This window comes from Myxine glutinosa, chromosome 12, assembly GCF_964187855.1.
Source record: "Myxine glutinosa chromosome 12, kmMyxGlut1.1, whole genome shotgun sequence".
Classification (NCBI taxonomy): domain Eukaryota; kingdom Metazoa; phylum Chordata; class Myxini; order Myxiniformes; family Myxinidae; genus Myxine; species Myxine glutinosa.
The window spans coordinates 27,653,270-27,680,887 of record NC_136272.1 but is presented as its reverse complement, the minus strand read 5'-3'; the positions used below and the strand labels follow the sequence as shown (position 1 = coordinate 27,680,887).

The 27,618-nt window shown below is 46.9% G+C and overlaps 2 protein-coding genes across 9 annotated transcripts in view; one reads left to right on the top strand and one right to left on the bottom strand.

Annotated features, from left to right (window-relative positions):
* Nucleotides 1-1,881: 1,881 nt before the first annotated feature.
* Nucleotides 1,882-17,061, top strand: CHAC2 (ChaC glutathione specific gamma-glutamylcyclotransferase 2). 7 transcript variants are annotated; one of them, XM_068132922.2, is made up of 6 exons: nucleotides 5,515-5,573; nucleotides 11,930-12,075; nucleotides 13,460-13,586; nucleotides 15,444-15,574; nucleotides 15,976-16,011; nucleotides 16,167-17,061. In XM_068132922.2, exons 2-6 carry the CDS (start codon nucleotides 11,941-11,943, stop codon nucleotides 16,575-16,577), a joined length of 840 nt encoding a protein of 279 aa, XP_067989023.2. In that variant the 5' UTR covers nucleotides 5,515-5,573; nucleotides 11,930-11,940; the 3' UTR covers nucleotides 16,578-17,061. The 7 variants fall into 7 exon arrangements, with proteins under 7 accessions (XP_078622760.1, XP_078622761.1, XP_067989023.2 ...); XM_068132921.2 differs by lacking the exon at nucleotides 5,515-5,573 and adding an exon at nucleotides 10,624-10,848; XM_078766634.1 differs by lacking the exons at nucleotides 13,460-13,586; nucleotides 15,444-15,574 and adding an exon at nucleotides 1,882-2,026 and having other exon boundaries at nucleotides 5,503-5,573.
* A 2,317-nt stretch (nucleotides 17,062-19,378) lies between these two features.
* LOC137438046 (uncharacterized) overlaps nucleotides 19,379-27,618 on the bottom strand; it is a 28,593-nt gene continuing 20,353 nt past the window's right edge. For both annotated transcript variants that reach the window (XM_068132920.2, XM_068132919.2), the window contains exon 3: nucleotides 19,379-19,995. In XM_068132920.2, coding sequence (XP_067989021.2) covers nucleotides 19,670-19,995 — 326 coding nt within the window. In that variant the 3' untranslated portion in view covers nucleotides 19,379-19,669. The remainder of the gene's footprint in view (nucleotides 19,996-27,618) is intronic.

Below are 27,618 nucleotides of genomic sequence, written 5' to 3'. Positions count from 1 at the left end.
AGGACGCCACCTCCTAGCGCTGAGAGATACCTCCCACATCTCTGGACCGGACCGAGTCGATTCTGCCCCCTGAGCCAAGGTGCACCTTGAGCCATCGACTACCTGCCCTTCCTTGCCATCAATCCCTGTGTGAGTCAGTCTTGTCCCGTTTGTCTGTGGTCTGTCGGGGCTAAGATAAGACCGTGTCTAAGTGCCCACCTTTCTGTGCTGTACCTCTTGAGCCGTGTAATCTAAACGTTCTGCATACCCAATATTATATCCTCCTCCGGAGGTCTTGAGAACTGTACCCCTGGTGTCGTGTCATTTAACCCAGCCGTTGTGTCCTTTCCTTCATTGATTTAGCATAGCACGATTCGGCCAACGTTCGAGTGTAATCGGGTAACTTGTGCGAACACGGCGGCCATTCCGCTCAGCCCATCATAACATCCTAATAAGTCGTGTCCGTAACAATATTATGAAAAGATCTGGATATTGGGCCATCTCAGATTCAGAGATTTGATTTTTGCAGGATTTGCAGATTTTGCAGATTTGCAAGCTGAGATTGCAACGCCAGGGACGGCCGACTCCTTCCTGCGAGCTGCCCACGTCACCCGCACAAGAAGAGCTCATCAAATCACTGCAGCGGCACTGCACATCCTGCAACACCGTGCGTATGAACGCCACTGTATGACATGCTGATGATGCAGAAGACCTGCCTGAGTTCGAAGACTGGTGTCACCAGAGAGGAGAAGACATTCCCAACTTTCAGTACTGGGCAACTGTGCTGGAACTAGAGGTGTTGGTACTGGTCTCCGTGCGTTCTCTGCGGCAGGCTTCATTCACGATGTACCTTGATGCCCTGACGAAACTGGTCCAATGGTTCCATGCCTTAGACCACACACACTATGCCAGGTGGGTCCCTGTTCACCTGAGGGACATGGTTGCACTCCCAATGAAGCAGCCAGATGTAGCCAGAGAATTCAGGGCTGGCAACTTCACTGTACAGAAGACAAGGAAGGTGTTCTCTTCGATCCCAATCGAATCGAAATCTTGCAAAAATCAAATCTCTGAATCTCAGATGGCCCAATATCCAGATCTTTTCATAATATGATAGTCTACTAGTGTGCCAAATTTGGTGCTTTCCTCACAAAATGCACAATTGTTATGCTAAGTTGCCCCACTATACGTCAGAGAATGGCTCTCGAGTATAACTAGAGTTAAATATGATGCACATTGTATTTTTTTTATTTTTTTTTATACAAGATCGTGGCTCGTGTAAGAGCTAGCACATTAAACACGCATTAGCACATAAAATACAAAAAGCATAAACGGACACATAATACAATAACGGGAGGGGGAGACAGGCTGGGGACAAAGAGGGAAGCACAACAGTGGAGAACAGGGACATCAGGAGATTTGTTCGAAGGGAGAGGGTAGGCAGGGGGGAGGGGGGAAGGGAAGGAGTACACAGTATAAAATAAACTGACACTACAAGGAATTTCAGGAGTGAAGTCGGAGATTGAAAGAGGTGGATTTGGGTGTATCAAATTTACCTTCAACATTTAACCCACAGCATTTAACCCCTGACTATCTCTTCTCCTTCTCCTTCCTTTTGCTTTGATTATTTACCTATTGATTTTTGTCTTTTTGCACTTGTTTTTTGTACTCTGTCAAAGCGTCTTTGGGCTTCTTGAAAAGCGCTATATAAAATAAATGTATTATTATTATTATTATCAACGGAGGTAGAAAAGATCAAGGTTTTGGATGGGGGAAGATAACAGATGGTGGTGAACAGCTGTTTTAAAGACCTGGGGGGAGGAGTGGGATTGAAGAGAGTGGGGGAGTTTGTTCCAGAGGCAGGACAAAAGAGGTATAAAAGAGTGAAGGTGAGCAGAGAGTCTTGATTTGGCAGTTTCACCATAAGAGGGTTGCTGGCAGATATTGTGCGTCCTGTAGGAATATTTGGGGGACAGAGCACAGACAGAGCTGGGGGAGCAAGGCCGGAGAGGAGTCGGTAGAAGACAGAAAGACCACCAACCTGCCTGCGGTGAGTGAGTGAAAGGCCCTCGCAATCAGCTTAATCGCAGGAGATTCCAATGATTCTGAAAGCTTTGGTTTCAACAGCATGAAGCCGAGCTAGGTGTGAGGCAGGAGCACCGGCCCAGAGGGGAGAGCAGTATTCCATCAAGCTGCGGATAAAAGCCTTGTATGTGGTGAGGAGCTCAGGTGTGCCAAGCAAGGACTTTGCATGACGGAGGATGCCCAGTCGGCGACTGGCTTTGGAGGCCAGCTTGGAAATGTGGTTTTCCCAGGAAATATCATGGCACATAGTGAGACCCAAAAGCTTGAGTGACAGAACTTCTTGGAGAGGATTGTTCAGAAAGTAGATGGGAGTGTTATCCAGTCGGTCTTTTCAGAGAGACATAATGAGAGTGTGAGATTTGTCAGGATTGAAAAACATGTTCCACTTGTTTGACCAGTTTGTGATTTTGTCAAGGTCTGCAGAGAGTGAAGAGGCTGTTGCCTGCCGATCTGAGGTTTGAGATATGGAGCGGCAGAGAGTGGTCACCAGCAAAGAGAAAGGGCAGATTTTCCAGAGAGTCGGAAAGATCATTGATGAATACCAAATATATTGTTATATGTATCTATAAATATATGTATATTGTTATGCCAGAATTTTAATGTGTCGAGTTGTTGTTGTTGTTGTTGTTGTTGTTGTCGTCGTTTCGCCCCGGATAATTATCTTGAACAAGCCCGAGGCATGGAGACAGCCAACTGATTTTCCAAGAGTGACCCATGGATCCCCCACAACTAGGATGGTGTACCCCCACCTTCATGAAGTTAGAGCCACAACAGAGTTAGAGAGAGAAGGAGAAGGAGAAAGATAGAGTTAGAGAGAGAGAGACAAGAGTGAAAGGGCAGGTCCATGGGGACCGATCAGCATTCTGACCATAACCGTGCTGCCCTGACGAATCCGGCCATCAGGGAAGAATGGGGAAGATTTGCCCCCTACTTGCGTTGGAGGGTACAACCACCACAAAGAGGCATCCCCAAAGGTATAGTGTTGAGTGGAGGGTGGATGTCGTGTGAACTAAAGCTGGGTGATGATGTGATGAGAGCTTCTCTCTCCCAAATATCATTATATGAGCATTGTAAGGAAGAACCAACAAGAAACTTCATTAACCTGAAAAAGATGTCTTATTTCGAGCAAGTATAATACATGTCAACAGATTATGCTTTTATTCTGATATTGTACACCTCTCCTTTCCTCTTCCATCTCCAGGCACTGCATGACGTCATTGACAGATAATGACAGATTGACGAGTGCCGGGGCCCCCGGCGATGACGCACGCCCCAATGGGAGTACTCAGTTTTCACTCCATTTGTTACTTTGCAAAAAAATTTTTTTTTGACAAGTATGTTGATCACTCCGGTTTGTGTGTTTGTTTGTCTGTCCGCTCACTTATACTTGCCTAAAGGTCACAATTCGAAACCGATCGTCACGAAACCTCACCAAGTTGTACAGGTCGTCCCAATTGAGAAACCTATTAATTTTGAGGTCAAAGGTCAAAGGTCATCTGGAGGTCAAATTTCTAAAATCGCCATTTTAAATCCGATTGACTTGAAAATTGAATAGCATTTGTATATTGAGTCACTGAATTGGGAAACATACTATTTTCGAGGTCAAAAGGTCAAAGGTCAACTCAAGATCAAATTTTTGAAATCATCAATATTAATCTAAAAAGCTGTCAATTTCTAACCGATTGACTTGAAAATTGAATAGCATTTGTATATTGTCACTAAATTGGGAAACATACTATTTTTGAGGTCAAAAGATCAAAGGTCAACTCTAGGTCAAACTTCCAAAATCATCAATTTTCATCTGAAAACCCATCAATTTTCATCCGATTGACTTGAAAATAGAACAGCATTTGTGTATTGCCTCACTGAATTGGGAAACCAACTATTTTTGAGGTCAAAAGGTCAAAGGGCAACTCAAGGTCAAACATCTAAAATCATCATTTTTCAGGTGAAAAAACGTCACCTTTCATCCTGTTGACCCGAGCTTTGAGCAAGATCGTCAATTTTAATCTTCATGAAATAGACAATTTGCTGTATCAATGGAAAACTTTGGGGGGGGGGGGGGGATTTTGCAAGTATCGTGCTCCGCATGACGTCTTCCTGTTTTTTGTTTGTCCGGGCGATATCTCAGGCATCTTTTGAGTGAGGAAGCTGAAATTTGGGCACAATAGTGAGCAAGTTATTTGGCAAAAACAGTATTTTTTGGGGATTCATCAATTAATTGATTAATTACTTAATTATTATCCATTTATGAAGTACTTATTTTGTTTTCTTTCTCATCTGGGCAATATAATCAGGCACCTTTTGAGCTGGGAAGCTGATATTTGGACATGACAATGAACAAGTGATTTGGCTGTGAAGGGTATTTTTGATTTATTAATTAATCGATTCCTTATTTAATTTTTCAATTAATTCGTTTATTAATTTTCAAAAAGTTACAGATTTGAATAAAACAGTCATGGTTTCGGTATGCCATTGGCTAATTTATTAAGAAATTACTTATTTTACGATTACTGCTTATATATTTTAATTATGCAATTAATCAATCAATTATTGTGCACAGTTCCCTCACAATTCCATCTCCATGTGCTGCACAGCAGCATCATCAGGTGGCGAGGGTGCCCCAGCAATGTCACGAGCTGGATGATACGTCATTACCCTATGCTCGCGAAGCGAACAGCAGGGCTAAGCATTCAGTTGCGTATATGCGTGCGTACGTGTGGCGTGCGTGTGGCATATGTGTCAGCATTTAAAAAATGCATTTTCTCGGCAACCATTGGTCCGATTGGCACAAAATTTTACCACAGGAGTGCCTCCGCCTGTAGAGATTTTTTTATCCATAATTATGACGTCATATGTCACGTGGTACGGACGCCATCTTGGAAAAACGTTACACCTCGATATCTCCCAAACCGCTCAATGGAAAAAATTGAAACATGGCTCATTGTCAAGTACTCCCCATGGGGAATAAGATATGTTGATGATGATGTCATCAGTGCCTACGTTATGACATCCTAATTTGACAAGTACAACACTTGATCTGATCAGTATGAAAAAAGAAAAATTCCTCTGCAACTGTAAGTCCAATGAGCACAAATTTTTCACCATAGGAGCACCTTATCCTGTAGAATTTTTTAATGCTAATTATGACATCATAGGTCATGTGGTACAGGCGCAATCTTGGAAAAATCTTTTAAAAAGTTGCAGCTCTATATCTCCGAAACTGCTCCATGGAAAAATTGAAACATGGCTCATTGTCAAGTATCCCCTTGGGGAATAAGATATGTTAATGATGACGTCATTGGTAACATAATTATGACATCATAATTCGACAGGGACAACGCTTAGTCTGATCAGTTTGAAATGTATTGAGCGTGATCTATGCAACAATTATATTAGAGAATAAAAATGTATGATGTCATCGCTCACATGGTCTGGCAGCCATATTGGATCAAAGAAGAAAACCCGTTGAAAAACAGAAGAGTTGGCTCGCACCAAGTTGACTGCGCAGGGTAAGTATTCTCTGAATACCATCTAGTTGTTTATTTGCCATGAGGGTGATGGACTTGGAATGTATCTGCAATTGTTTGTATTCTGGTTGCTAGGCAGCGAGATGCTATGTGGTGCTAATTTATGTACCGTACCGGTCGTAAGTAATATATATATATATTGTGGCGGACACGATGGCTCACTGGCGCGGTGACATCATTCCGCGCACCAAGAGGGTGTCGGCCGCGCCCGAGGGGTAGGCGTGGCCTCGGGATATACACGGGGCTCGCAGCCCCGAGCAAGTCAGTGCTACAGTTTGAGCTTTGTAATAAAGACTCTTTGGATCCTATGCGTTGTTGCTTACCTTTTCTGGCAAACAAGTCATGCGCGTAGCACCGCACTTCACTGGTGACCCCGATTTGGTTCAGCCGTCGCTGACCACAGAACGCGCCATGGCAAACAACGCGGCCGCGGTAAAGCTCCCTGAGTTTTGGGAAGCCCAGGCCGAGGTATGGTTCGTGCAGGCCGAGGCACAGTTCCAGCTTTGAGGCATCACAGCGGATGAGACGCGTTACTACCACGTGATCGCCGCCCTCGGGCCCGGCACAGCCGCCCGAGTCGTGTCCGTCCTGCAGAACCCGCCGGCCGACCACAGGTACGAGGCGCTCAAATGCCTCCTCATCGCCACGTTTGGCCCCACGGAGTGTGAACGGGCCGACCACCTCCTGGACCTTCCCGGACTCGGCGACACACGACCATCGGTGCGGATGGATTACATGCTGTCGTTGCTGGGTGACAAAGCCCCGGATTTTTTTTATTCCGGGCGCTCTTTCTACGCCAGCTACCGGCACAGGTACGCCTCGCGTTGGCCGGTTCCAAAATAAGGGAACCCCGTGCTCTGGCCGTCGAGGCCGCCAAATTCTTCGCGGCTTGTGACACGCGGGCGAGTTTTGGTGCGGCCGTCGTGGATCCCGAGGCTGATGCGGCTGCACACCTCGTGGATCCCAAGGCTGATGTGGATGCACACCTCGTGGCCGCAGCCACGCCCCACCCACCATCACCGCAGCTGCGAAAGCCGCGGCCTCCGCCTCCGCAGCAAACCTGGTGCCGTTTCCACGCCAGGTTCGGTCACAAGGCTAAGAGGTGTTGCCCGCCGTGCTCGTTTGGCAAGTCGGGAAACGACCGAGCCGGCGCTCGGTAGCGGCCCTGAGCGTCGGCCATTCCGGCAGCCTCCTATTTATCATGGACACCGTGTCCGGGCGCCGTTTCCTCTGCGATACAGGAGTGCAGGTAAGCGTCATCCCAGCCCACACGTCCGACAAGCGAACCGCAGGCCGGGGCCCCGCATTGCTTGCAGCCAACGGCACACCCATACGCACTTTCGGGAAGCGCTGCCTCTCCCTGCGGTTTGGAGGGCAGCGCTTTCAATGGACGTTCGTAACCGCCAGCATGCCCATGGCATTGCTCGGTGCGGACTTCCTATGTGCAAATGGGTTGCTGGTCGACGTAAAGCACAGACGGCTCGTCCAGGCCGAAACCTTTAGCTCGCTCGCTTGTTCGCTGAGCAGCTCGTTGAGCGGCTCACCAAGCGGCTTGCTAAACGGTTCCGTCCCGGTGAGTTTGGTTTGTACGCTTCCGGCAGCAGATGACTTTACCCGCCTCCTCGCCAGTTTCCCGGCCCTCACGCGGCCCACCTTCTCGGCGGTGGCAGTCAAGCACGGGGTGGAGCATCACATCCCCACCGTCGGGCCACCGGTCTACGCCCGGGCACGCCGCCTCCAGCCGACGAAGCTCGTGGTGGCGAAAGCGGCGTTCGCTACGCTGGAGCGGCTGGGCATCGTGCGGCGCTCCAAGAGCGCTTGGGCATCGCCGCTGCACATCGTGCCGAAGCCCGGCGGGGGATGGCGGCCGTGCGGAGACTACCGCCGCCTCAACGATGCTACCACCCCCGACCGCTACCCGGTCCCTCACATCCAGGACTTTTCTGCCCGGTTGGCGAAAATGTCCCTCTTTTCCAAGGTGGACCTCATCCGCGGATACCATCAGGTCCCCGTCAGGCCGGAGGACATACCGAAGACGGCCGTCATTACACCATTTGGCCTCTCCGAGTTTCTGCGGATGCCCTTCGGGTTGAAGAATGCGGGTCAGGCGTTCCAGCGGCTGATGGACAGCGTCTTGCGCGACTTGGATTTCGTTTACGTCTACCTGGACGACATCCTCGCCGCAAGCGCGTCCCGTGAGGAGCACCTCCGCCATCTCCGCACGCTCTTCGAGCGCATGGGCCAGCATGGCCTGATCATCAACCCCGCCAAGTGCCGGTTCGGCGTCGCCGAAATCGACTTTTTGGGGCACCGCGTCACCAGGCACGGGGCCATCCCCTTACCGGCCAAGGTGGAGGCGGTCAGGGGGTTTCCGCGCCCCCACACGATCAAGGGGCTCCAGGAGTTCCTGGGCATGGTGAACCTTTACCACCATTTCCTGCCCCGCGTCGCCCAGCTCCTGCGCCCTCTGCACGAGGCCCTCCGGGGGAAGCCGGGCAAAGGTGACGTTGCTTGGACCGAGCCGATGGACGCGGCGTTCGTGGGCGCGAAGCTCACCTTCGCTAACGCCACCATGCTCGTGCACCCGGCGCCCGATCCACCGATCGCCCTCACCACCGACGCGTCGGACTACGCGGTGGGTGCGGTGCACGAGCAATGGGTGAAGGGAGCTTGGCAGCCGCTGGCGTTTTTCAGCCGGCAGCTCCGCCCGCACGAACGGCGGTACAGTACCTTCGACCGCGAGCTCCTCGGGCTTCACCTGGTGGTCCGGCATTTCCGCCATCTGCTCGAGGGCCGTTCGTTCACGTCCTTCGTCGTCCACAAGCCCCTGGTCTTCGCGATGGCCAAGGTCGCCGAGCCGTGGTCGGCCCGGCAGCAGCGTCATCTCTCGGCCGTGTCCGAGTACACGACGGACATCCGGCACGTCGCGTGGAAGGACAACCCGGTGGCAGATTGCCTTTTCCGGTCCGTCGCCCACGCGGTCCACCTCGGGATCGACTATGCCCGGATGGCGGCGGACCAGACCGCCGACCCCGACGTCCAGGCCTTGCGGACCGCCGTCATGGGCCTCCGCGTCACTGAGGTGCCGTTCGACGGCACGGGCACGGCCCTCTTGTGCGACGTCTCCCTCGGCCGGCCTCGCCCCATCGTGCCCGCGGGCTGGCAGCGCCGGGTTTTTGACGTCATCCACGGCCTGTCCCACTCGGGCACGAAGGCCTCCCAAAGGCTGGTCGCCGACAAGTTCGTCTGGCATGGCCTCCGGAAGACCGTCCGCGATTGGACCAGGATGTGCCTCGCGTGCCAGCACGCGAAGGTGCACCGCCACACCCAGGCCCCGTTGGCCCCGTTTACTGTGCTCGAACGTCGGTTCGACCACGTTCACGTGGACTTGGTGGGACCTCTGCTCCCCTCGCGGGGTTTCACCCATGTCCTCACCATGGTGGACCGCACCACCCGGTGGCCGGAGGCCATGCCTTTGGCGGCGACGACGGTGGCGGACGTCGCGCAGGCGTTCATCGCCACCTGGGTTGCCCGGTTCGGCGCCCCCTCGGACATCTCGTCCGACCGCGGCCCCCAGTTCACCTCGGAGCTCTGGGGGGCGGTCGCGCGGGGCTCGGCGTCCAGCTGCAACGCACCACGGCCTACCACTCCCAGGCCAACGGCCTGTGCGAGCGCTTCCATCGCTCCTTAAAGGCCGCGCTCCGCGCCACCCTCCGCGATGGCGGCTGGGTCGACAGGCTCTCCTGGGTCCTGCTGGGCCTCAGGACGGCGCCCAAGGACGACCTGCGCGCATCCGCGGCGGAGTTGGTCTTCGGACAACCGCTGCGGGTGCCGGGCGAGTTCATCCCCGACTCCACGGCACCATGGTCCGCGGCGCAGCAGCGTTCCGCACTGCAGGAGACCGCCCAGAGGTTCGCCCCGGTGCCGACGGCGCACCACGGGTGCCCGCCAACGCACGTCGCCCCGGAGCTTCGCACGGCGGAGTACGTGTTCGTCCGCCACGACGCCCACCGGACACCGCTGCGGCCCCGTATGACGGGCCCTTCCGCGTGCTGGAGACCGGGGCGAAACACTTCACCCTGGACATCGGCGGTACTCCTGACCGCGTTTCCGTGGACCGCCCAGCCCCGCCGGCACGCCACCACCCTGTCCTGCACCCATCTCAGATGCCACCAGCGGCATCTCAGACGGCATCCCGGCATCCCAGCCGCCGCCAGCCGCCAGAGGGCGCTTCGGCCGGGTCATCCGTTTGCCCCGCAAACTGACCCTTCAGGTGCGCGGGAATTCTGGGGGGGGGGGGGGGGGGGGGGGCGCGTGTGGCGGACACGATGGCTTGCTGGCGCGGTGACATCATTCCGCGCACCAAAAGGGTGTCGGCCACGCCCGAGGGGTAGGCGTGGCCTCGGGATATACACGGGGCTCGCAGCCCCGAGCAAGTCAGTGCTACAGTTTGAGCTTTGTAATAAAGACTCTTTGGATCCTACGCGTTGTTGCTTACCTTTTCTGGCAAACAAGTCGTGCGCGTAGCACCGCACTTCAATATAGTCTTTCTGATAATACGTACATATGCTTACATGACAGATTGACATAGATTATTAGTGATGAAATAAAGTTATATATTATAATAGCTTCACCCAAACTTCGATCACAAACAATATTCGATAAATTAGAGCCCCTTACAGTTGCAGATATTTCTCCAGACATCTTGCGTGATCCCAATCTATATCGAGATTGTTTGCAATGTGAATAACATACAGAATGGCGGTCATAACAGGTGCTGACGTCACCCGCCACGTTACTGAGAAACCTGTATAAACACTATTTAGTAATACGTTGCAGCAGCTTTATTAAGAAATGCCGTCCTAACAAGGAGAAAGAAACTAGCTTCACTTTTGAGCGCCCGAAATTCCCAGGCAAACGCTATAACGCACCAGGTTTACAACCTGTGCGTTAATAAAGTGAAGAAAGAAATAAGGAAAGAATAAGAAAAAAGCGCTGTGACGTCAGTGCGTATAAAAAAAAATTGTGCGTTGACGTCACCGTTTGTTTTCGTGACGTGCGTTTGTTTGTCAAGATTTGGAATCGGAAGGGTTGAACCTTGAACGGCAGTGTACTTACTAGTGTGTACTGTACCTACTAGTGGGAGGTAAAAGCGAGGATGCTTTATATAGGACGTGTAGTTGTTATTCTGGGCATTTGGACGTCTTTTCGGGCGGATAAAGGCAAATCTCGTCTTTCTTCTTCTTCTTCTTTCTAGGTGAGCGTTTTTGAGTTGATCTCGCATTCTACAATTAACTCGATGGCTAAAATGCTAAGCGCTGCCAACCTAATCGCGTTTACCATATTTTGCTTAACCGAATGAAGACCGAAGGGTCATTTGATGTACTGGTTTGGTATTTACCATGACGTCACGGTGGTAACGCCGTTACCAAGTGCGGAGTATGTACATTGCATGGACTTTGCTATGAAGTATGAGTATCAGTATGAATGTTCTTTGACGGCATTAAATAGTCACTAACTGTTAAATCTGCGACTAAGATTTGTTGATGAAGTAAATGGACGGAAAGGTAATTACTAATTACTCGTTGGACGGAATTGACTGAATAAGTTGTGGTTATATTAACAGTTTTTATTATTTTTGGTGTGCGAACCAGTGACTCTGAGGTTATACACCGCCCGTGAGACTTCATGCTTCGTACATTCACACGAGACGCTGTCAGAGCGCGTTCTTTTATACACCCGACATGTGCATGAAAATAAAGTGGGGGCATTAGTAAGGAGTCTCAGATTCCGTTTGTAAAGGAATTTGCTCCCAATACAGTGGAATGTTTATGGACTTCTAGTTCTATGAATGTCATTTTACAGCATAATATTAATACTGATAGTAAGAGTCACTATAACTGTTAATACTGCTAATCGTTGTCGGTGAAGTAAATGAACGGAAAGAAAATTATACTTTGACATAATTAACTGAATAGTTTGTGGTTATATTGTTTTTACTTCCGGTGAGAGTGTGAACCAACGACTGAGCCTATACAGTATACACTAACCATTGTGCGCAACACAAATTGCACATAATCGATATTTGTAAACCTCCACATGAACTGTCCGGAACCAAGCACAAAATTTTTCAAATTCGTGCCATAATTGATGCTGGGAAACAATGGCAAACCACCCAATGTAACTCTGCCACTCTACAAAGTGCAGTGTATTGTATATAGTTAGTCAAACCTTGCAGGAAATGCATCATAGCGGCGGCTTACCCTCATCACTTACGGACAGGTAAAACACCTCTGTGGTTTGCGTTCGTGATGGTTGTTGTTTGTTGTTCAAACCAGGAACGTTCATCATGTGGGTCTTTGGCTACGGATCTCTTATTTGGAAGGCAGACTTCCCCTTTGAGCAGCGAGTGGCCGGACACATACGTGGCTACAGCCGCAGGTTCTGGCAAGGCAGCACCGACCATCGCGGTGTTCCCAACAAGGTGAGTCGAGCCGTCAGAGGGTCCGAGCAAAATGGGTGCTGACTTAGACCACCGTTTTTAGACTACGAGCAGAGTACGTGCCCAACGGGTGTTCTTGTTCTAAGGATGCAACATGTTCTTCTGACACCTTTATTTGCAACTGACAGCTCCCTCAACCACTCCCAAAAATAAAATAAAAACTTGTGTTATGTGCATGAAGCAAAAACATGCCCCTCCTCCACCAAGACCACCGGCAAAGATTAAAAACAGCCCAATCTACTATTATTGGGTCATGTTGATCCTATATAGCAAGTCTGGATGTAATCAGGCCAGAAATGTAGGAGTAGTGTAACAAACAAACAAACACGTTCCATGAATTCTAGTAAGGTTCCTGTGATTGTGACATGGGCATCATTCATAGGGCGAAAAACAAAAGTTTTATAAGCATTCAAGACTATTGAATGTTATGTGCACTGCACATCACTTGGCTGAGAGTGGCATCCTTTGCTGGGGGGCAAAGCTGTGCCACCACTGATGTAGATTAGAGCAAAAATGTGTAATTTGGCCAGGGTGCCGGCGATAACTCGCATGCTCTTCGTGAAGGACAGTGTGGGTGGGACAGAGCAAGGAAAGGGCAGAGGGCAGGAGAGCAGAAAGATGGTGGTAGAATACAGAGTGAGGTGAAATGACCTCATGAAATGACCACCGACCTGTCTGTGAGGTGAAAGTGATAGGCCCATTCGTCGTGGGAGATTCCAAAGATCCTGGTTTCCATGGCATCAAGCTGAGCAAGATGAGGCAGGGAAGGCAGCCCCTCGGGGACAGCAGTACTCCATCAAGCTGTGGATGAAGGCCTTGTAGGTGGATAAGATTTCAGCTGTGCCAAGGAAGGATTTTGCACGACGGACGATGCCCAGTGGCTTTGAAGGTCAGCTTACATGTGGTTTGCCGAAGAAAGATCATACCTGATAGTAAGGCCCAAAAGTTTCAGTATGTAAACTTTGCATATGTCATCATGTAAGGAATGTGTGTTAAGATTTTGTTTGGGGTCACGGCATCCAAAGATGAGCACTTGGAGTACGACGCCCACCTTTTCATTCGTTTGTTTCTACTGTGCTTTAAAATGACTATTGACTTGGTGGTGTGTGTTTAAGTATTGCGTACACAGTACACACAGCTGAGTTTATTATCATTTATTATTTCATTCGATGACACATACATACATACATACATACATACACACATACATACATAATAGTGGGCCATCCAAATTGCAGAATTTTTGTACCCATTATGCTACCGACATACCCTGCGAATCCCTGCACCGAGTCCCGACATGACGTGTCCAGAAAATTCTTGTAATGTGGTCCGTGTACGCCATTTTGTTTCCATTCACCATGAACAGATTTACGGATATGGTGTGAGGAATGGAGAAGGTGAAAGGATTTTGGAGTTTGCTGATGGAGCTGGTTTGTTGATCTGTAATGCTCAGTTCCAGAAAGAGGATAATAAGCTTGTTACATACACGTCAGGTGGGTCGACGACAACCGTTGACTACCTGATCTTGCGTAGGGGAGATAGGGGGCACCTCCGGGACACAATGGTGATCCCGGGGGAGGAGGCTGTTTCACAGCACCACTTGGTTGTCTGTGACATAAGGGTGAAAGGTGCGAGGAGAGCTCGGCGGGTGAAGTACCAACCGAGAATGAAGGTGTGGAGGTTGGAAAAGGTGACAGTGAGGGAGGCATTAAAAGAGAGGCTGGGTATGGTAGAGGATGATGTGGTTGAGCTTGAAAGTGGTTGGATGTCAATGAAAGATAGTCTGTTGGGAGCCATTGGTGAGGTATGTGGATGGACAAAAGGACCACTGAGGTACTCGGAAACATGGTGGGATGGTGAAGTTGGAAAGAGGATTGACGAGAAGAGGAAGAAGTTCAAGGAGTGGCAGAAGGCGAAGGGTACGGGGGCAGAAAAGGCAGATAATGAAAGTTATAAGGCAGCCAAGAAGGCTGCAAAGAAAGAGGTAACAAAGGCACAGGAGGCATGTAGGAAAATGTTCTGAGAACGCTTGGATTCGGAAGAGGGTCAGAGAGCCGTATTCAGGATTGCAAAGCAGATAGCGAAAGAGAGGTGTAATGTGATGGGGGTGAGTTGCTTGAAGGATGAAGTGGGACAAAGCGTTGTGGACCCAGTTGGAATTAAAGGAAGATGGAAGAGATATATGGAAATGCTGTTGAATGCAGAGAAAGAATGGGATGGCAACATAGAGAGTAACCCAGTTTTAGGACCGCTAGAGAGGATAACTGAGAAGGAAGTTGAGGAAGCGATAAAAGCAATGAAGAGTGGAAAAGCGGGAGGTCCGACGGGAGTTGTGGGAGATATGTTGAAGGCAGCTGGAAGTTGGGGTGTGAAGAGAGTGACAGAGATCTGTAATCTGGTGGTGAAAGAAGGCCGCATTCCAGTGGATTGGGAACTGAGTACCCTCGTCCCTCTATACAAGGGGAAAGGTGACCCTCTGGACTGTGGCTCGTATCGAGCGATAAAGTTATTGGAGCATGGAATGAAGGTATTGGAAAGGGTGTTGGAGAGGAGGATAAGGAAGAAAGTGAAGATCGACGAAATGCAGTTTGGATTTATGCCAGGAAGAGGAACGACAGACGCGGTTTTTATTGTAAGGCAGTTGCAGGAGTACATGGAGAAGAGGAAGAAGTTGTTTCTTGGGTTTGTTGATCTAGAGAAAGCATTTGATAGGGTTCCACACAATGTTGTGACATGGGCATTGAGAAAGTTAGGAGTGGAGGAATGGTTGATCAGAGTAGTGATGGCAATGTACGAGAGAGCGCGCACAGCTGTAAGGACGAAGGACGGGAACAGTGTTGTGTTTGAGGTGAAGGTGGGAGTGCATCAGGGGTCGGTACTAAGTCCACTACTATTTGTAGCTGTAATGGAGGTGCTGGCTCGGAATGTAAAGGAGGGTTTACCGTGGGAGTTGTTGTATGCAGATGATCTCGTGTTGATTGCAGAAAGTATGGATGGACTGAAGGAGACGATGAACAAGTGGAAGGAATGTATGGAGACAAAAGGTCTGAACGTGAATATCGGAAAGACGAAGGTGATGGCAAGTGTTAAAGCATGTGGTGAGGTGGAAAGAACTGGGAAGTGGCCGTGTGCTGTGTGCAGAAAGGGTGTTGGAGTGAACTCCATTCAATGTACAATGTGCGCTGAGTGGGTTCATCAAAAATGTAGTGGTCTGAGAGGGTCATTAACCAGTGTGGCAGCTACATTCAAGTGTAAGGTGTGCACAGAGGGAGCTGCAGATGGAGGAAATGTTTAGTTGGATCTTGGAGATGGCGTGTAGCTGGAAGGTGTGAAAACATTTTGCTACCTAGGAGACATGCTGAATGGAGAAGGTGGATCAGACCTGGCAACGGTTGCTCGAGTGAGATGTGCATGGAAGAAGTTTTGGGAACTGAGTGGCGTGCTGACGAGGAGGGGAGTGTCGTTGACGCTGAAGGGAAAGGTGTGTGCTGCATGTGTGAAGTGTTATGATTTATGGGAGCGAGACATGGGTAATGAACGTAGAGCAGCAACGAAGGCTGGAAAGGGTGGAAATGTGAATGGTTCGGTGGATGTGTGGATTATCGTTGAGCGAGAGAGGAAGACGAAAGATGATGGGAATAGAGCCTGTGATGGATGCTGTGAAGAGAAACAGGTTGTGATGGTTTGGTCATGTGTTGAGGAAGGATGAAAGTGACTGGTCTGCCCTTTATTTTTTCAACCCTCCCCGCCTCTCCCTTCTCACTTCCCTACTCTCCTCTTGAAAAAAAAACACATTTTCGACAAGATTTGCAAACACACTCAATTGTTAGCATCTTTTGGTTACCCGTTGGTTGTTCTAAGTGCCGTTTCTTCTCGTTGCAGCCCGGCCGAGTTGTAACACTCGTTGAAAATACAGAGGTACAGCTCCTTGTCCAATTTTGAGTGAGAATTTTAACAGATATTTTGTTGTGATCAGAGCCGAAAGCCAGGTGTAAAAAAACTAAATATCATTTGATTGATATATTTTCACCTGGTTGCTAATAGCACAATATTGCCCTCCCTCCCCACGCCAGTCGTGCGTGTATGGCGTTGCATACAAGATACCGGATGGCTCTGTGGAAGTCGTCGGAGCGCATTTGGATGTCCGAGAGAAGGGAGGCTATAGACGGGAGTACCTCAGTTTTTATCCAAATCCGTCGGACGATGCAGCTGAATCTCCACCCTTGGACGTGATGGTCTACATTGGAAGCTCGGCCAATCCCAACTACCTCGGTCCCGCACCCCTTGAAGCCATGGCAGCTCAGATTGCCTTTTCTGAAGGCAAGAGCGGCCGCAATGCCGAGTACCTCCTTGAATTGGCGAAAGCCATGCGTGAACTGGCTCCTCGCCAAAGCGATGACCACCTGTACAGCCTCGAGGACTGCGTTTTAACGCTGCTGGGCTCTAACAAGCTGGGCTGCGTCGACGCACGCAGTGCAGCCTGAGATCGGGACAGTCTCAATGACATGCTTTGCAAGTGCTATGGTAACCTTTTGAGATCACTAACTGGTCTAAGTTTGCATGTCATTATGCCTTGCTTGTGGGTTGCAGTAGGTGGAGCATCTACCAGCCATTCAGGAGCCTGAAGACTAAATGCTCCACCCACACTTCCTGACCATTCCGCTTGCTGTAGAAATTTACACCCAAAGTCTAATATTAACTCCTTCGCCGGCACCAGATGGTCTTGGAATTCGGGTAAAGTTCATCGTGTTTTATTTGTTTTATTTTTTCCAAAAAAGTGTGTGGTTGGCTTTGGTCTTTGTGCATCTCCATTTACAATACAGTACTTCTTTTCTTACTTAAGAATATTTTGTTGACAATGCATTCACTGTTGACAGAGACCATGTGCAATGTAATTCGAATTCGTAATTTATTTTGTGCTTGTCATCTGATTGTTCCCTTGAACCAATAAATAGGTTTATTAATGTCTTACGATCATGAGTGGTGGTGGAGACCAACTTAATTTCTGGAGCAAGCTGATGGCAATTTTTTTAAATTAAAGGTAGTTTAGCACTAACATCCTTTTAATGAAAGTGTTTGCCAACCAGAGGGTTGGTTACAGGTGTTCAGCAACCGCGCACAGAGAGCCGGAGTACTTGGTGGTTGTTGGGCTGAGGAATGACCTTTTTACATTGAGGTGACGGTTCAGGACATCACATCACATGGCACGGTGGAGATTTTGAATAAAACATACAATCATGCTACAGTCACGTGAAAAAGTAAGTACACCCCATGTAAAGTTTTGACTTTTTAAACATATTTCAACATACAGCTATTTGATCTTCATTTCAACAATATTGAAAGATAAAGGCGATATAATATAACAAATATCATGAAACATTTACATTTTGTAGTCCATTGTATAATTTAAATAAACATAAATGCAAATTTTGCATGTGGAAAAAGTAAGTGCACCCCTACATTTATCACTAATTCAAATACCTAAAATTTGAATCAGGTGCACCAGCTCAGGTGCAAATGGTTAGAACATAGTTAGAGAGGATCTTGGAGGAACCTGTGTTATTTAAACCTCAGACATTTAGTTTGGTTTGCTTTTTGTTGTTGAAGTGTGCGCGTCACCATGCCTAGATCAAAAGAGCTCTCTGAGGCCTTCAGAAAGAAGGTTATAGATGCCTACGAGTCTGGGAAGGGATTAAAAAAGATCTCCAAACAATTTGAAATCAATCATTCGACTGTCCGGAATATCATCTACAAGTGGAGAAGATTCCAAACAACTGCCAACTTGTTCAAGCCAGGCTGCCCCAGCAAGTTCAGCCCGAGAGCAGACCGCAAGATGCTGAAAGAAGTCTCGAAGAACCCCAGAATGTCATCACGGGACCTACAGGTAGCTCTTGCCACTGTTGATGTCAAAGTGCACGAGTCTACCATTAGAAAGAGGCTGCACAAATTTTATCTACATGGAAGGTGTGCCAGGAGGAAACCTTTGGTGTCCAGAAAGAACATCAGGGCAAGACTAAAGTTTGCCAATGAACACCGAGGCAAAGACCAGCACTTCTGGAACAATGTGCTCTGGACAGATGAGTCAAAGGTAGAGCTATTTGGCCACAGTACCAGAAGACATGTTTGGCGAAAACCAAAGACAGCATTTGACCACAAGAACCTGATACCAACTGTAAAGCATGGTGGTGGAAATATTATGGTTTGGGGCAGCTTTGCTGCATCAGGGCCTGGGCAGCTCACCATCATAGAATCCACTATGAATTCTTCATTGTACCAGAGGGTGCTTGAGGATAATGTGAGGCCATCTGTCGGAAAGTTGAAGCTCAACCGAAGGTGGACCTTGCAACATGACAATGACCCTAAACATACCAGTAAATCCACCAAGGAATGGCTGAAAAGAAAGAAATGGAGGGTTCTGGAATGGCCAAGTCAAAGCCCGTATGTAAATCCCTTCGAGATGTTGTGGGGGGATTTGAAACGAGCTGTGCATGCAAGAAACCCCTCAAACATCGCACAGCTGAAAGAATTCTGCATGGAGGAGTGGGAAAAAATGTCTCCCATTCGATGTCAGAGACTGGTAGACAGTTATAAGAAATGCCTACTTGAGGTTGTTTCTGCCAAAGGGGGCAATACCACCTGTTAGAGCCAAGGATGTACTTACTTTTTCCACATGTGAAATTTGCATTTATGTTTATTTAAATTATACAATGGACTACAAAATGTAAATGTTTCATGATATTTGTTATATTATATCACCTTTATCTATCAATATTGTTGAAATGAAGATCAAATAGCTGTATGTTGAAATATGTTGAAAAAGTCAAAACTTTACATGGGGTGTCCTTACTTTTTCACGTGACTGTATTTGCTCATTTGTTATTCTATCATGAGTTTTATTATATGAGGTATCTTTCTCCATCCACGAGTGATCTATTCTGCCACCATTAACCTTCCCCAAAGCCACCTATTTCTGGGTTTCCCATTTTCCCATTCGATTTCAGTGATTTCGGTATTTCCCCCCCTGTGCTCTCATTCCTTTCTCAGTCTCCCTTTATTGTGTTCCTCTTCCTGCTGTTGGAGTGTTTCCCTCCCCCCTCTTTCTACTGTTACATCCTGATCCAATCCGTGTTCCAGCTCCTCCACAGGCCTTGACATAATACAAAAAAATAACTGTGCCGTGACATCAATGGAGACTGGGTGGTTCGGGGCAGGAGGCAGCAGATGCTCCATCCACTTGATGGCGATAGAGGTTTAACAAATAAAGTCTTGTTGCAGGAAACCCATGACAAGTGTAATGCATTTATTGTACAGATAAGCAAAATGTTACATATTAGAAAAAAAAACAGGAATATTAAATACCTCATAACGATATTTGTGAACATACCTTTTGAGGCATCAAACCAATGATTAAATGTATTAAATGGTTTTACAAATCCAACTTCAATTTCTGTACGTGTAGATTTGGTCCCAGCTCCTTATTTACGCACAATGTTGTCTTTCCCCTCAAAAACCTTATTGTACGAGTGCCGTGGCCTACTTGGAAACGCTTTACCAACGACCCATCCCTTGCTCTACTTCACTGCTCAACGACTGCTTCTTCTCCCTGATTTGCGTTACTGTTTCCTCCCGCATCTTGCCCAACATTCCCAACTTCATCGTTCTTTGCTTCCTCTTCTGCGCTTGTGCTTTTGGCCGTCCCGATGCCAAAAATACTTTTGAAGGACCGCCGACCGGTTGGCGGGTTTGAGCCGCAATCTCCGTCCGACGTGGGCTCGTCGTGAGTTTTTGGGGTCACCGCGGGAGCTGACTTTGCAGGCAAAGGTCGGAACAGCTTCCTCAAAGCTGCACCAGCACCTTTTCCACTCTTGCTCCCCATTGCTTTGTCTCCAGTTATCTCCACAACTGCAATTAAAATGGAGGGTGTCTTAGTGGTATTAGACCTGGAAGGATGTACTAAATGAAAAGGTCAAACTTGCAAATTAATGGTCTAAATGGTCTAGTTGTAAAGATCAATGGTGTAAAAATGTCGAAGGGGTCTAAAGGGTGTGAGTTAAGATCTCAAGGGTCAGAATGAGGTGTTTAATGGGGTCTAAAGGCCTAAATGTCTTGAAGGGTAGAAAGGAGTCTGGAAGGTCTTGATAGTTCTAAAGGGTCTAGCTCGGTATATAGGGTAATTGGAATGCAAGTGCCTTGCCATATAAGGTCTAAGGGGGTCTTAGGGTCTAACGAGTCTAAAGTGTCTATGCTATGAGGTCTTAATTGTCCAAGGGTTCTGAAGGATTCTTAGGGGTCGTATGGGTTATAAAGGGTCTTTTGGGGTTGAAAGGTATTCACAGGTCTAAAGGATGTAAATGTCTAATGGTGTTTAAATAGGCTGAAAGGTCTTCAAAGGTTTGAGGAGTCTCAGCAGGCCAAAGGTCTACAAGGCAATTCCAAGAGTATATAATTAATGGAGTTGTCACCTTCCAATTTAGTACATACTTAATAGATGTATTAGCATTTAAATAGTACGTAATTAATGGGCATACTCGGGTTCCAATGAAACGTAATTAATGGAGGGCGTACTCACATTGCATTAGTACATAATTAATAGACATATATATATATACTGTCGTGGCCAAAACATTTTGGCACCCTTGCACTTTTTTCAAATAAGGCACCATTTCTTCCAGAAAATTGTTGAAATTAAAAAATCGTTTGGTATCCACAAATGTATTTCTTTGGTTTGCTGTGGAACAAAACAAAAAAAGCTGAAAAAATTACTAAATCTTAGCTTATTCCACACATAAATCCTAAAATGCGCGGGCAATATTATTGTCACCTTTTAGAAGTTGTTGGAAATAATTAGATTTCAAGCAGGTGATTCTCCTTTACTTTGGAATTTAACTCATCTGTCGTAAGTTGCAGGAGCCTGCAATATAAAAATCACTCATTCAACCAGTTTGAGTACCAGTTCACTGGTAATTCCCTGTGTGTTGCAAGAGGCGACTAACAGGGTTGGCGGCAGGAAGGGCATCCGGCTGTAAAACATTGCTTCAAAAAGGGGACCACGGTGCCCGAAAAAGGCCAACCCCTGCTCTGCAGGGAAAATGGCCTCTAAAGGTGGTTCTTCTTTCTTCTTCAACCAGTTTGAATAGAGAAAAGGAGTCGTTCTGCTGTTTTGTGTCACTGTGTACCGCAATGAGCATGGAGAAAAGAAAGACAACCAGAGAATTGTCTGAGGAGGACAGACACAAGATTGTAGCCAAGCATGGACAATCTCAAGGCTACAAGTCCATCTACAGCGATCTTGATGTTCCTGTGTCCACCGTACGCAATGTTATCAGGAAGTTTAAGGCCCATGGCACTGTGGCCAACCTCCCTGGATGTGGCCACAAGAGAAAACTTGATCGAAGATTGCAGCGAAGGATTGTTGGAATGGTGGAGAAAGCACCTCGATCAACTGCCAAACAGATTCAAGCTGACCTTCAGACACAAGGTACGACAGTTTGAACTCACACCATCCGTCGCCAAATCAATGAAAGGGTGTTCTATGGTAGGAGACCCTGGAAGACCCCACTGCTGAGAGAGACATAAGAAAGCCCGACTGAAGTTTTCCAAAACACACCTGAACAAGGAAAAATCCTTCTGGGAGAATGTCCTGTGGACAGATGAGACCAAATTAGAGCTTTTTTAGGAAAGCACATCATCTCTATGTTTACAGAAAACATAATGAAACCTTCAAAAAAAAGAACACCTTCCCTACAGTCAAACATGGAGGAGGTTCAGTGATGTTTTAGGGTCTCTGTCCTGCCTCTGGCACTGGGTACCTTGAATGTGCACATGGCATCATTAAATGAGGAGATTACCAAGGCATTTTGGAGCGCAGTGTTCAACACAGTGTCAGAAAGCTGTGTCTCCGTCGAAGGCCATGGGACTTGCAGCAAGACAATGACCCCAAATACACTTCAAAACGCACCCAGGAATGGTTCAAGACGAAACGCTGGACTGTTCTGAAGTGGCCAGCAATGAGTCCAGATCTAAATCCCATTGAACACCTGTGGGGAGATCAGAAAAAAGCAGTTGGGAGAACCTGCTCTGCAGGGGATAGAGGGCACTCTTCAAATCTGGGAGAACTTGAGCAGTTTGCATAAGAAGAGTGGCCAAACTGCTAGCCAACCTGCCAGTAGAGAGGTGGAGGAAGCTCATTCATGGCTATAGAAAGTGCTTGACTGCAGTTATTTTGTCCAAAGGCCGTGATACCAAATATTAAGTCTTGGGTGTCAATCATTTTATCAATGCCATTTATTTTTATTTTCTGATTTAAAAGGATATATTAAGTTCTGAATCAAAAACAAAGGTTCTGTAATATTAACAGTAAAGTAAAGAATTGTGGATTGGAGACAAAACACTTTTGCCAAGTTCAACTTATTTTTAGAGAAAACTGTGTTATTTGAAAAAATTAAAGCATGCCAATATTTTTGGCCACAACTGTACGTTCTGTGTGGACAAACAAACAAAAGCAACACCCTCTCCTCTGGCGAGGGTAAAAATCTTTACCATGCTCTTTAGAGCTGGAAGGATGTACTAAATGAAAGGTCTTTCCTGAATGGTATAATTGTAAAAGTCTAAAAGGTCTAAAGGGTGTAATTTAAAGTCTCAACGGTCAAAATTATCTCGAGGTGTCGAAAGGTTTGAAAGGGCTTTAAAGGTATTAATAGGTGTGAAGGTGTAAAGGTCTTAAAGGGTAGAAAGGAGTCTCACGGGACGGGACTTAGGGGTAAAATGAAGACAACAACCAAGATGAATAAATATCTCACCGTAATGAAAAATTTTTCACAAAATATGAATCGGAAAGGATATTATCCCATGTATTAAAATCGACTTTGAAATCACAGAAAACCACTTGAAGTTACACAGTTTGTGATACAAAACTAGATCTAATCTCTAATCAACCAGCACAATGACCTGCAATGCCCGACTCACCCGCTCTCACCCGCTCCCAACCTTCATGTAACCAAGTAACCTCAGCAAATCAATAAATATACAATTGGTTAACAATTTGGTCAAAATATTGTTTGCTATTTTTTGGTAATATTCCAATAAAATGAACGATGAGTTTGAATTTGCAATTATTCATGTTCGTATGAATTTAAAAACCTGCATTTGTATGAGCCAATTTTGCATTAAAAAAGTGAAAGGTTATGGCGATACTTCATATAAACATGTGTCCATACCAGGTGACATGTTATGACAATGAAGTTACAGTCAGCAGCTTAGTTATACAGTAGTTACTCTCACAATCGATTTTTGTACATACTAAAAAATAAATGCCATTGGACTTTTCTCACTTTTCTTCAGTTGGTCAGTCAGATTGGCAAGAGAAGGAAACGTCCAAAATATATTGGGACCCACAGGTGCAGGTACAGAGGATAAGGACAAAGGGAAATGCTGATAGGCCATGGTAGGTTGGCAAAATAGGAGATGGAGGAGCAACACAGGGAAAGTGGACTTGGATTGTGGACAGAGGAAAAAGGGATGGTGGATAGAGGGAAAAGGAATGGTGGATAGAGGTAAAAGGAATGGTGGATAGAGGTAAAAGGAATGTGGATAGAGGGAAAAGGAATGGTGGATAGAGGTAAAAGGAATGTGGATAGAGGGAATGTGGATGAGGGAAAAGGGATTGTGTACAGAGGGAAAAGGAATGGTGGATAGAGGTAAAAGGAATGTGTACAGAGGGAAAAGGAATGGTGGATAGAGGTAAAAGGAATGTGGATAGAGGGGAAAGGAATGTGGATAGAGGGGAAAGGAATGTGGATAGAGGGGAAAGGAATGTGGATAGAGGGGAAAGGAATGTGGATAGAGGGGAAAGGAATGTGGATAGAGGGAAAAGGAATGGTGGATAGAGGCAAAAAGGAATGTGGATAGAGGGAAAAGGAATGTGGATAGAGGGGAAAGGAATGTGGATAGAGGGGAAAGGAATGTGGATAGAGGGGAAAGGAATGTGGATAGAGGGGAAAGGAATGTGGATAGAGGGAAAAGGAATGGTGGATAGAGGTAAAAGGAATGTGGATAGAGGGAAAAGGAATGTGGATAGAGGGAAAAGGGATTGTGGACAGGGAAAAGGAATGTGGATAGAGGGAAAAGGGATTGTGGACAGAGGGAAAAGGAATGGTGGATAGAGGTAAAAGGAATGTGGATAGAGGGGAAAGGAATGTGGATAGAGGGGAAAGGAATGTGGATAGAGGGGAAAGGAATGTGGATAGAGGGGAAAGGAATGTGGATAGAGGGAAAAGGAATGTGGATAGAGGGAAAAGGAATGGTGGATAGAGGTAAAAGGAATGTGGATAGAGGGAAAAGGAATGTGGATAGAGGGAAAAGGGATTGTGGACAGAGGGAAAAGGAATGGTGGATAGAGGTAAAAGGAATGTGGATAGAGGGGAAAGGAATGTGGATAGAGGGGAAAGGAATGTGGATAGAGGGGAAAGGAATGTGGATAGAGGGGAAAGGAATGTGGATAGAGGGGAAAGGAATGTGGATAGAGGGAAAAGGAATGTGGATAGAGGGAAAAGGAATGCGGATAGAGGGAAAAGGAATGCGGATAGAGGGAAAAGGAATGTGGATAGAGGGAAAAGGAATGTGGATAGAGGGTAAAGGAATGTGGATAGAGGGGAAAGGAATGTGGATAGAGGGAAAAGGAATGTGGATAGAGGGAAAAGGAATGGTGGATAGAGGTAAAAGGAATTGTGGATAGAGGTAAAAGGAATGTGGATAGAGGGAAAAGGAATGATGGATAGAGGTAAAAGGAATGTGGATAGAGGGAAAAGGATTGTGGATAGAGGGAAAAGGGATTGTGGACAGAGGGAAAAGGAATGGTGGATAGAGGTAAAAGGATTGTGGATAGAGGGGAAAGGAATGTGGATCGAGGGGAAAGGAATGTGGATAGAGGGGAAAGGAATGTGGATAGAGGGAAAAGGAATGTGGATAGAGGGAAAAGGAATGGTGGATAGAGGTAAAAGGAATGTGGATAGAGGGAAAAGGAATGTGGATAGAGGGAAAAGGAATGTGGATAGAGGGAAAAGGAATGTGGATAGAGGGGAAAGGAATGTGGATAGAGGGGAAAGGAATGTGGACAGAGGGAAAAGGAATGGTGGATAGAGGTAAAAGGAATGTGGATAGAGGGAAAAGGAATGTGGATAGAGGGAAAAGGGATTGTGGACAGAGGGAAAAGGAATGTGGATAGAGGGAAAAGGGATTGTGGACAGAGGGAAAAGGAATGGTGGATAGAGGTAAAAGGAATGTGGATAGAGGGGAAAGGAATGTGGATAGAGGGGAAAGGAATGTGGATAGAGGGGAAAGGAATGTGGATAGAGGGAAAAGGAATGTGGATAGAGGGAAAAGGAATGTGGATAGAGGGAAAAGGAATGGTGGATAGAGGTAAAAGGAATGCGGATAGAGGGAAAAGGAATGTGGATAGAGGGAAAAGGGATTGTGGACAGAGGGAAAAGGAATGGTGGATAGAGGTAAAAGGAATGTGGATAGAGGGGAAAGGAATGTGGATAGAGGGGAAAGGAATGTGGATAGAGGGGAAAGGAATGTGGATAGAGGGGAAAGGAATGTGGATAGAGGGAAAAGGAATGTGGATAGAGGGGAAAGGAATGTGGATAGAGGGAAAAGGAATGTGGATAGAGGGGAAAGGAATGTGGATAGAGGGGAAAGGAATGTGGATAGAGGGAAAAGGAATGTGGATAGAGGGAAAAGGATTGTGGATAGAGGGAAAAGGAATGCGGATAGAGGGAAAAGGAATGCGGATAGAGGGAAAAGGAATGCGGATAGAGGGAAAAGGAATGTGGATAGAGGGAAAAGGAATGTGGATAGAGGGAAAAGGAATGTGGATGGAGGGAAAAGGAATGTGGATAGAGGGAAAAGGATTGTGGATAGAGGGGAAATGAATGTGGATAGAGGGGAAAGGAATGTGGATAGAGGGAAAAGGAATGTGGATAGAGGGAAAAGGAATGGTGGATAGAGGTAAAAGGAATGTGGATAGAGGGGAAAGGAATGTGGATAGAGGGAAAAGGAATGTGGATAGAGGGAAAAGGAATGTGGATAGAGGGAAAAGGATTGTGGATAGAGGGGAAATGAATGTGGATAGAGGGGAAATGAATGTGGATAGAGGGGAAAGGAATGTGGATAGAGGGAAAAGGAATGTGGATAGAGGGGAAAGGAATGTGGATCGAGGGGAAAGGAATGTGGATAGAGGGGAAAGGAATGTGGATGGAGGGGAAAGGAATGTGGACAGAGGGGAAAGGAATGTGGATCGAGGGAAAAGGAATGTGGATAGAGGGAAAAGGAATGTGGATAGAGGGAAAAGGAATGTGGATAGAGGGAAAAGGAATGTGGATAGAGGGAAAAGGAATGTGGATAGAGGGGAAAGGAATGTGGATAGAGGGGAAAGGAATGTGGATAGAGGGAAAAGGAATGTGGATAGAGGGAAAAGGAATGTGGATAGAGGGAAAAGGAATGGTGGATAGAGGGAAAAGGAATGTGGATAGAGGGAAAAGGAATGTGGATAGAGGGAAAAGGAATGTGGATAGAGGGGAAAGGAATGTGGATAGAGGGGAAAGGAATGTGGATAGAGGGGAAAGGAATGTGGATAGAGGGGAAAGGAATGTGGATAGAGGGAAAAGGAATGTGGATAGAGGGAAAAGGAATGTGGATAGAGGGAAAAGGAATGGTGGATAGAGGTAAAAGGAATGTGGATAGAGGGGAAAGGAATGTGGATAGAGGGGAAAGGAATGTGGATAGAGGGGAAAGGAATGTGGATAGAGGGGAAAGGAATGTGGATAGAGGGAAAAGGAATGTGGATAGAGGGAAAAGGAATGGTGGATAGAGGTAAAAGGAATGTGGATAGAGGGAAAAGGAATGTGGATAGAGGGAAAAGGGATTGTGGACAGAGGGAAAAGGAATGGTGGATAGAGGTAAAAGGAATGTGGATAGAGGGGAAAGGAATGTGGATAGAGGGGAAAGGAATGTGGATAGAGGGGAAAGGAATGTGGATAGAGGGGAAAGGAATGTGGATAGAGGGAAAAGGAATGCGGATAGAGGGAAAAGGAATGTGGATAGAGGGAAAAGGAATGTGGATAGAGGGAAAAGGAATGTGGATAGAGGGGAAAGGAATGTGGATAGAGGGGAAAGGAATGTGGATAGAGGTAAAAGGAATGTGGATAGAGGGAAAAGGAATGTGGATAGACGGAAAAGGAATGTGGATAGAGGGAAAAGGAATGTGGATAGAGGGGAAAGGAATGTGGATAGAGGGAAAAGGAATGGTGGATAGAGGTAAAAGGAATGTGGATAGAGGGGAAAGGAATGTGGATAGAGGGAAAAGGAATGTGGATAGAGGGAAAAGGAATGTGGATAGAGGGAAAAGGAATGTGGATAGAGGGAAAAGGAATGTGGATAGAGGGAAAAGGAATGTGGATAGAGGGAAAAGGATTGTGGATAGAGGGAAAAGGAATGCGGATAGAGGGAAAAGGAATGCGGATAGAG

Bases quoted from the DNA above. Each gene is read 5' to 3' on its own strand.
- CHAC2 (XM_068132922.2), top strand. From the start codon at position 11,941: ATGTGGGTCTTTGGCTACGGATCTCTTATTTGGAAGGCAGACTTCCCC. The intron at 13,587-15,443 runs GTGGGTCGACGA...TTTGCTACCTAG, and splicing joins GCTTGTTACATACACGTCAG to GAGACATGCTGAATGGAGAA. The intron at 15,575-15,975 runs GTGTGTGCTGCA...TTCTCGTTGCAG, and splicing joins CGTTGACGCTGAAGGGAAAG to CCCGGCCGAGTTGTAACACT.